The sequence below is a fragment of the Balaenoptera borealis genome (genome assembly GCF_965194805.1).
Source record: "Balaenoptera borealis genome assembly, chromosome: 13".
Classification (NCBI taxonomy): domain Eukaryota; kingdom Metazoa; phylum Chordata; class Mammalia; order Artiodactyla; family Balaenopteridae; genus Balaenoptera; species Balaenoptera borealis.
Genome location: NC_138870.1, coordinates 77,336,812 through 77,346,346, shown reverse-complemented (window position 1 = coordinate 77,346,346; position 9,535 = coordinate 77,336,812). Strand labels below are relative to the sequence as shown.

The following is a 9,535-nucleotide window of genomic DNA, read 5'->3' as shown; positions in this document are numbered from 1 at the left end:
AATATTTAAGTCTTTTCTAAACGGCTAATAATATTGCCTAGAAAATATTTTAAACTGATTAACTACCTTGTCTCAGCTCCGTCCCGTCCACCCTCTTCCCAATGGGTGAAGATGCTCATGACTTTGTTCTTCCATTTACTTGTTAGGTGACTTTTAGTAAATTATTTAGACTTTCTGAGTCTCCATTTTTACTTTTTGAAAATGTGAAAATAATACTCATATGGACTGTAAAGCATGAAATTTAAACAGAAATATGTGAAAATTCTGAGAATAAAGCACAGAATAAAATAGATACACCATAAATATTAATTTCATTTCTTTCTAGTGGGCCCAAGCAATATGCTTTAAAATGTGCAACATTACCCAATTATTGGTCTCACAGAACTAATTTTATAGAAAAAGGTATATGTGGACAATATCAGTTTCACAATGAGCTAAATCCAACTTAATGCATTTAAACTTTATTACAGATACCACAACACATTTATTGCTCATAAAGAAAAATCCTTGGAATATATAGCTGGAATTTTTCACACAAAATCTCAGATTATAGAATTTGACACACAAGGTTAATGCTTAGAATTGTTTTAGCTGTCTCTTACAATGAGCCACTAATTATATGTGATTGGTCTATTTGTCTTTTTTTTCTTGATTTCTTCTAAGTTTATTCATGTCCTCTATTGTAAAACTGAGGTCTTTCTAAAATTTTCTTAAAATGTTATGCTATGAATCACCTTACCATTCTATGAATTACTTTCAATAAGATTATCTTTTGTTTTTTTAACAGTTCTCTGACAAAAATGAGACATTTACACTAATATTAATTTTTTGGGCAAATGCATCAGTGGCCATGGAGATTAAATAACTTTCAACAGGTCTCATAGCTAAAAAGTGACATATCTAAGTTATTTTAAAATGGAAAAATCTTACAATGTGGCAACTTAAAGTATCTGATTCTAAGAGTCCTTATAAACATGAGGAAATGAAAATTTTGGAGAGAAAAAATCATATAAATAAAGCTGATACAATCACAAAATGAAATAGACAAGATATTGAGTAGATCTCTCATTTTCTAGAAGCATGCATCAGGAAATGATAAGGAAAGATATACCAAACCAGGCCTTTAGGAGATTACAACTTAGCGTAATTTTTAGTTTTGAAAAAATATTGCTAGCATGCAAAGACAGAGTGAAAAATAATTACTTTGTGATATTTTTAGGATACATTTATTTCTTTCATGTTCTTTTATGTTTTTTGGCAATAAGCCATAGAATACTCTCCCCAACTAAGGTTTTGGATGAATTCCTAAATTAAATCCACAAAATAAGAAACAGGCAGACTATTACTGATTGATTCCAGACCTGAAGAGCATAAAACGAGTCTGTTTAACATAAGTAAACTGGAAATGTTGTTGCTTATCACTTGTATCAGAGTATAAATGAAGCATTTAAATATTTTAGAAACTAATGTAAGCTTCCCCCTTGGCTAAAAATTAAGTTAGTCCAAGTAAATCAGTATAGATTTCACGAGTAATGAGCAAAAAGGATTCAACTCTTCTGAGTCTGCTCATTTGCATTTTCCTGAAATGGTTTACTCTGTTGATTTATGAGACCTTTAGATGAACATGATAGTTAGCTGAGAGAATTGCATTTAACTGTTGTCACAGCTATAGAAGTAAAGGGCTTTGTCAGAGAAATGTTCTCACTGGAGATGCCTCATTTGCAGCAGTACTCAATTTGGGATTAAAAGCTATGGTATTGGGGCTGGTGCAGCATGTATCTCTCTCTTATTCCATAGGGAGTGAGCTGGGCTGTCCTTGCTCCCCAAGTCCACCTGCACCTCGTTAGAGAACAGAATGTCTGCATGCCACACCACAAGATCCCCACAATGACATAACTCCATTCAGAGACTGGCGTGACTGGGCTGGGTTTCCCCCACTCAGCTCTTGTATCACTAAGAATCTGGCAGCCAGTTCCGTCCTGACAGAGTTTACAGCATATATTGGTGGATTCTTGTCCACCAAGCAGAGCATCTGCTTTAAGAATTAACGAAAGCAGTGTCGAGACAGTAAGGTAAGTGCTGTTTTAACTATAGCACTGGGGATGCTGACTGTTTGGGACGATGTTTATTGTTAACAGGAACAGAAAAAATTCCAGAGCAACTTTGCCAATTGCTATTCAACAGCAAATCCACAGTTTTGAGCATTTACTTTCACATTTTGCTTAATATACTTTCCATGATTTATGGATTTGAGATACATTTTATACAGTCTATAATGCCTTACTTAGCTAAGGAAGTTATAAAAAGTTTCAAGGTTGGAATGAGAAAATTAGACACAGTGAAAAAGTATGGCATTTAAAATGTTTGCTATTTCATGCTAATTAGTTAAATATGTTAGTATTGTTAGAACCTAATTTTGGAGCAAAGAAGGGCCATTTCAATCAGTCATCAAAATATTTTGCAACAAGTTATGTTGTTATAATTTGTTATAATTTGCCATAAACATTTTATGCTGTTATAAAATGTGAGCTAAAGGATTATTTATTTCTATTTTGTTAACTTTAAAGATTTGGATTGTGGATGTATGTCTTAAGAAACAGGAACATGTTTTAAAGAAATTCTGGTAAATATGATTTACTTTTTGAAAAAAAAGCATTTTCTTCATAGCCACAGGTATTTGAAAAAACTGGGGGACAGTAAAGCATGGTTTTGCTTCATAATGGAGTCATTATACGGTTACAGATTCTCTTTGAATTCAGAGCCCTTGTTTTGACTCTGCCAAAAAATATGGAAGCATTTTCCATTACTATTCGCACTATAGTTCCCATGTCTAGTTTAGTGTATACTGAATTAAACTGAGGTGGAAGCTTATTAATGAAGTAAGAAAAATCTTTACAACATTAACATAACTGTAACTCGTAAAGAATCCTATAATTACATTAGCACTATGTAATAGATCTCATGGCCAAGTCCTGTCAACTAAATTAAATGACTCCATCATAATCTTAGAGAATAATTTACAAAGAATCTGGCTACATTATGTCAGTTATAAGAGTGATTCTAACATTTTTGAGTGTTTCATCTGCTAAAATAAAGTGCTTTATAATTCCAAGTTACAGCAAAGCAAAGATGTTTAAAATTCCTGATAGTAGAAAATCCTGCTTACCCCAGACTACCTAGATCCAAAAGCTTGTACCATGTTTCTCACAGGAAGAGATTTTATTTTATGGTATCCATTGGAATGTGGATACTGCTTCACATTAACGATTTCCCTCCCAGAGTTACCAATTGCTCAGCTGTAACTCCTCAGTCTACAAAAGCCCAACTCTTACATCCTATTTCCCTTTACCTAAATTGCTGACCCGGTGCTTCCCCAAGTGATTGAAATGTACTTCTTTGAACCTCACCTTAGAAAGAAGTTCATATGAGAAGATCACTGTTACAAATTGTTTTTAATTTATATTCTCAAATTTATCCTTTCCTACATGGCTCTTAATGCCACTGTTTAATACAGACTTTCCTCAGTTCCACATCTCTCCCACTTCCATTCAGTGAGAGCACTAAAATCCAGATAAGCAAACCCTGCCTTCTTAAATTTTGACATGAAGAATGTAGACAAATTGTGAGTGATTGAGAGAAAGAAAAACATTCATTCAAATCTTTGAAAAGAATATCATTCTCTACCAGTTAGACCTCTTTCTAGGTTTAAAAAATGTTTAGAGTTTGTGACATTTCCTTGATTAATAAACATTAAACATTAATTTTACTAAAACTAAATATTAATTTTCAAACACAGTTTTGTAATGTGCTTAAAAACATAGAATGTTAAACAAAAGGTGAAATAATATGCACACACCCCCACCAAGACTTCTGTTCCCCTTCCTCAGAATCAACAACCATAAAGACATTTTTAAAGGAACGTGCCACGACTGCCACCACGCCCCCTCCACACACACAGAAGAACAGCTTTCCTCCAGACAACATCACAGATTGCCCACGTTCTCAGTAAGGATCTACTTAATGAGACATTTCAATGATGTTGAATGGTGGGGTAGAGGGTACAATTTACAATTGTCTTCTCATTTTCGTTCCTTCTGGTTTTGAAGGTATTCTGAAGCAGTGTTCTAACATGGTGGTTAATGGGCACCTCCCAGAAACCTCTTGCAGGAAGATATTTAATTAAGGAAGGACCTAGAGAGGTTGACTGGGACAGTTACGCCTGGCTCGCCCAGAAGGGGGCGCATGTGAATGCACTCTGCCCTGGAATCTGTTCACTTCCCCACCCGTTGTAAACGTATATCCTTAACCTACTCCTCAAATGCAAATTAACAAGGCATCATTAGTGCAGTAGAAAAAAAAAAAAAAGCACTATAAAATAATAAAATTCACATTTGCTAATGCATTTTCTTTCTTCTTAGTATAATTTTCCTGAAAGGATACTATTTTATAATAATACATGTTTCCACTTTATTTAGGATTCAAAGCATTTGCCAAAATGAATCTAGGTATGTTTCCTCTCCTCTTGGCATTAATTGGCTGTGCCAGCGGCAGCTACTATGAGGATTATGATTTCCCCCTATCTATTTATGGGAGATCATCACCAAACTGTGCACCAGAATGTAACTGCCCCGAAAGCTACCCAACGGCCATGTACTGCGATGAACTGAAATTGAAAAGTGTGCCAATGGTGCCTCCTGGAATCAAGTACCTTTACCTTAGGAATAACCAGATTGACCATATTGATGATAAGGCCTTTGAAAACGTAACTGATCTGCAGTGGCTCATTCTAGATCATAACCTTCTAGAAAATTCCAAGATAAAAGGAAAAGTTTTCTCTAAACTGAAACAACTGAAGAAGCTGCATATAAATTACAACAATCTGACAGAATCTGTGGGCCCACTTCCCAGATCTCTGGTGGACCTGCAGCTCACTAACAACAAGATCTCGAAGCTTGGCTCCTTTGACGGACTGGTTAACCTGACATTTATCCACCTTCAACACAATCAGCTGAAAGAAGATGCTGTTTCAGCTGCTTTTAAAGGTCTTAAGTCACTTGAATACCTTGACCTGAGCTTCAATCAGATGACCAAAATGCCTTCTGGTCTCCCAGTATCTCTTCTAACTCTCTACTTAGACAACAATAAGATCAGCGACATCCCTGATGAGTATTTCAAGCGTTTTAATGGATTGCAGTATCTGCGTTTGTCTCATAATGAACTTGCTGATAGTGGAATACCTGGAAATTCTTTTAATGTATCATCCTTGCTGGAGCTGGACCTCTCCTATAATAAACTTAAAAACATACCGACTGTCAATGAAAACCTTGAAAACTATTACCTGGAGGTCAATGAACTTGAAAGTAAGTAGAAAACTGTGCCTATGATTGATTGATGTTTCCTCGAGGTTTTAAATGCCTAAGTTGTGCGACACAAATACTGCATCTGGCTCCAGTTTAAAAAAATGAAAATGCCAACAAAATATTTCTCTAGAATATAGAATTCTAGCTGAGTTATTTATCCAATATCTGGTTTTGCTTTGGAGTGTCCAGATAAGAAACCATTAAGGTCATAGAATTTAAGCACTCATTTCTTCAAATTTAATACTCTGGGCTAATTAATCCTGCTGTGTTATCTCTTGATTTTTATCTGTTTATTATTTGCCTCCTTCATGACTTCGATTTGTGTCTACATTTATTTCTTGACAAGATGTAGCTGAGGGAGAAATCAACAAGTCCACAACCAGCAGAGGCTTTTACATCTCTCTCCTGCTTGTCCCCAGAGCAGCCCGTGTACACTCGTGGTCTCCTCTGACATCTTTACTTGAGACTCAACATATTACTCTGCTATCATGACCATCATCTATCTCTGTTATCCCTGTTACGGTTGGTGTGTATGGTCTTCATGGTGTTCTTATGAGGACTGTGAGAAAGTTTAAGGAGGAATATGAAAAGGGTTTGGAATATTTTTTACTAGAATTACAAAGCCCCTTTTCTTATACACAACCCTTCACCTCATTTGATTTTCCCACAGTTTCTCCTTCCTTTCTCTTACTTCCATAGTTTATTTTTCATTTATCTGCTGGGTGGGAGTTTGACCTATTCCACTTGAGCTGCTTATGTACTCTTCTGGTCTCCTGGGACATTTTTCAATTTAAGCTATAAAGATTCAGATGGGAAGCTGACATTCACCAATCCCTACCTCATTCTTTAATTGAAGTTGGAAGAAGAAAAAACCTATAATTCACAGATGAAGTTTTTAAAATGAAAACTCAGGTGGGAAACACTGATTCACATAGTAAATGATTTTATGTGCAAAATAATCTATTGAAATTGAACATCTTTATATTATAAAAGTTGGTTCCCTTGTCATACTGGGTAAGGATATTGACACTCGTATCAGAAAAAAAATTTTCAGTGTGCCTTATTAATATAATTCTGCAATAGTAATTCTGTAATTCTGCAATAGTTTCATGTAACTCCTAGTAGGGTTGGGGTGTTCTCATGAAGGAGACCATGACTGCCGACTCTGCAATGCCATGTGTTCTTTCTTGTGTCTGCAAAGCTTGTTTGTCTTATAATACACAGTCAAGCTATCAGAGCTAAACCCTTACAGCTGTTTCCAGGGGAAAATTCACTATGTGGCAATAGATGGTCCCACATTATAAACATTTGTGGTCAGGAGGAAGGATATTCAGACAGGCCAAAATGCTAATGGGATTTAAGACGTTTGAGGGCTGAAGAAATCCATTAGATTTGGTGGGTGGAGGTTAGCTGCAGGAGCAAGACTACCTCCTACTCTGAGACAAGAAAGGGGAGAGATACAGATGCAGGGGCATTTGAAGGTGGAAAAAACAGTTTTCATTGTATGAGTAAAAAAGGAAGAGCCAATGCAGGAGGTGGGACAGGTGGACTATGGGAGAAATGCCAGCAGCTGGTCAGTGCCTAGCTGAGACTGAAATCCCAATGCCCAGCACATATAGTCATTTGAAAGTGAGTATTTACCTTTCTCCCTTCCTTATCCTCGACATTTAGGTTTACATATTTCAGGAATTCTTGCCGTGTGACTTTGCATGTGTGTCTTCAACTTAGTTTATCTTTCCGCATAATAATTATGCATACCAATTGCCCACTTTCTCTTAAGATAAAAAGAGCCTCTTAATGTTTTTCTAATATTAGGAAATACCCAGCCAAAAACAATTTGTCATATTTCAAACTTGCAACTTTAAGCATTAAGCTAGTCACAGATCTTCCTAGTGTAAAGCAATTTAGAAAACAGAAAAAATTAAAAGGACACCAATAATTATTTAGTACATAGTATGTGCTAGCACTGTGTGAAGTGCTTTACATACCTAAATTAATGTAATCTTCATGGCACACAGTGTGATAGATATATCTAAAAAGAAGATCTGATAAATGTCTCAGATGGTAAACGACAGAGGTAAAAAACTAATATAGACCGAAACCCATGTTTTTTCCATTGTTCCATACTTCAGAAGCAGATACCATAACCAAGAACCCTGGAATTTGACAGATAAGTTATTTAAGACAACATCTTAGAGGAAAGGACTGCAGTGTGTTTGGGCTTCCACTGAAGTCTTTGTTAGCTAGAGTTGAAGAATGAAAGAAAATAATATGATACAGGACCAGATAACGTTAATCTGAAATAGACTTGGGCAACCATAGGCAGTTTCTATATACATACACAAACCATGCTATCCAGTAAACTTTTTAGTGTCCATTAAAAATTAAATTAGTTGTTCATTTGTGGCAGCTTTTTGACCACAGAAGAAAAGGGCATGAGCTGAGATGGTGGACATTCCATGATTTGGTTTTTGCTTTGGAGTTTTGAATCTTTGTCATGAAGTGCGGTTGTTGGAAAACTGTTTAGAGTTCATCTATTTAACCCCTTTTATTTTAAGAGGCAAAAACCCAGAATACTTACACTGGTGAGATTGCTCATATAACAGCACCAATCTTAGGTTTCCTCAGGCTAGACTTAATATTTCAAACTAAAGCTTAGACAATATGACACACTGAGTGTCCTTCTATAAGCAAGTATTTCTAAATCAAGAACTTAAATAAGTTCTCTTCCTTGAAACATTTCATTAAATCTTCTGACCTACCATAAGTATTCTTTACTAAATATTGCTGGGCTATTTGGTAGTCTGAAATATTCCTTTAGTAGTTCCAAATTCAAAGATACATCAAATAAGTGGGAAAAAGTTTTATTGGATATTATTATAGATTTGAAAGTTTTTAAAAATGATGGTTTCAAGCCCATGTACTGAAAAAAAAAAAAAAAAGATTGAAGTGTTTCATTCTTTAATTTTCCAGAGTTTGAAGTAAAGAGCTTCTGTAAGATCCTGGGACCATTATCCTACTCCAAGATCAAACATTTGCGTTTGGATGGCAATCGCATCACCCAAACCAGTCTGCCACCTGATATGTATGAATGTCTACGTGTAGCAAATGAGATCACCGTTAATTGATATCTACTAATTCCAATTATACTGAAATATATCCTGGAACAGCAGTTTATGGTTATGTTTATTTGTGTGTCAGTTTTTATAGTATTCATTTTTTGTTGCTGTTTATTACTTCCATAAATTTCAAATTCTGAGGGAAAATGTTTTGTAAACATTTTACTACTTTTTTAAAAGAAAAGATGAAAGGCAGGCCTGTTTCATCACAAGTACAGACACACACACACACACACATAGACAATAAAATTAATGCTTTATTTGTAAATTTAGTGGTTTTTTTCCTATCTCCTGTCAAATGATGTGAAAAGCTTTTTACTGGTTTCGTGGAAGTCAGCCAAGTTTTATAATTTCTAAACCTTAACTTAATGTGCCAAAAAGCAGGGATTACATGCATATGGATGTTTACTGTCTTGAAGCAAATTATCTCAATGTTCAAATTTCAGTGTTCAAATTTGTTTAGCTGAAAAATAGATGGTAAATTTTGAGACAAATGATCTTGCAAATTAGACAAAATTCATGAAACCACATACAATTAAAGCAGTATTTTTAGTGTTAGGAATATATACTTACCTAATGAAACTTTTCTTTTCTAGAATTATTTTTCACTCTAAGTCATATGTATGTTTCTTTTTGATTATTTGCATGTTATGTTTAACAAGCTAATAGCAAAATAAAACATAGCAAATGGGGTCACTGTGTTTGACTTCTTGTGAAATTCATATCTCTCCTATAAAAAATAGATAAAATAATAGATTAGAATTTTTAAAAAATCTCTAGCCTGAAATATTTTACTTATGTTAAATAGAATTTTTCATTAACTAAATTATCTGCTTCTAGCATCCACCTGTAAAGAGTTTTAAAACACATCTTACAACATGTACTTAAAAGTGTGCAGATCCCAATTGTGTCCTACAGTTCAACTCAGTTCTGACGGTATGTGCCTGGAGATAGTGTCGGATTGTACAGGTTAAGGGTTCAGTCCTACAAGACTGCCCTCCCTCCCCACTTCAGATGCCAGTTGAAAGCCCAGATTGTTACCTCCACTTCTGACCA

At 35.1% G+C, this 9,535-nt stretch overlaps 1 protein-coding gene across 2 annotated transcripts; it reads left to right on the top strand.

The window, feature by feature from the left end:
• Nucleotides 1–1,812: 1,812 nt before the first annotated feature.
• On the top strand, nt 1,813–9,171 carry LUM (lumican). 2 transcript variants are annotated; one of them, XM_082350456.1, is made up of 4 exons: nt 1,813–2,072; nt 3,888–4,005; nt 4,476–5,360; nt 8,334–9,171. In XM_082350456.1, exons 3-4 carry the CDS (start codon nt 4,496–4,498, stop codon nt 8,486–8,488), a joined length of 1,020 nt encoding a protein of 339 aa, XP_082206582.1. In that variant the 5' UTR covers nt 1,813–2,072; nt 3,888–4,005; nt 4,476–4,495; the 3' UTR covers nt 8,489–9,171. The 2 variants fall into 2 exon arrangements, with proteins under 2 accessions (XP_082206582.1, XP_082206581.1); XM_082350455.1 differs by lacking the exon at nt 3,888–4,005 and having other exon boundaries at nt 1,816–2,072.
• Nucleotides 9,172–9,535: the final 364 nt, after the last annotated feature.

Bases quoted from the DNA above. Each gene is read 5' to 3' on its own strand.
- LUM (XM_082350456.1), top strand. From the start codon at position 4,496: ATGAATCTAGGTATGTTTCCTCTCCTCTTGGCATTAATTGGCTGTGCC. The intron at 5,361-8,333 runs GTAAGTAGAAAA...TTAATTTTCCAG, and splicing joins GGAGGTCAATGAACTTGAAA to AGTTTGAAGTAAAGAGCTTC.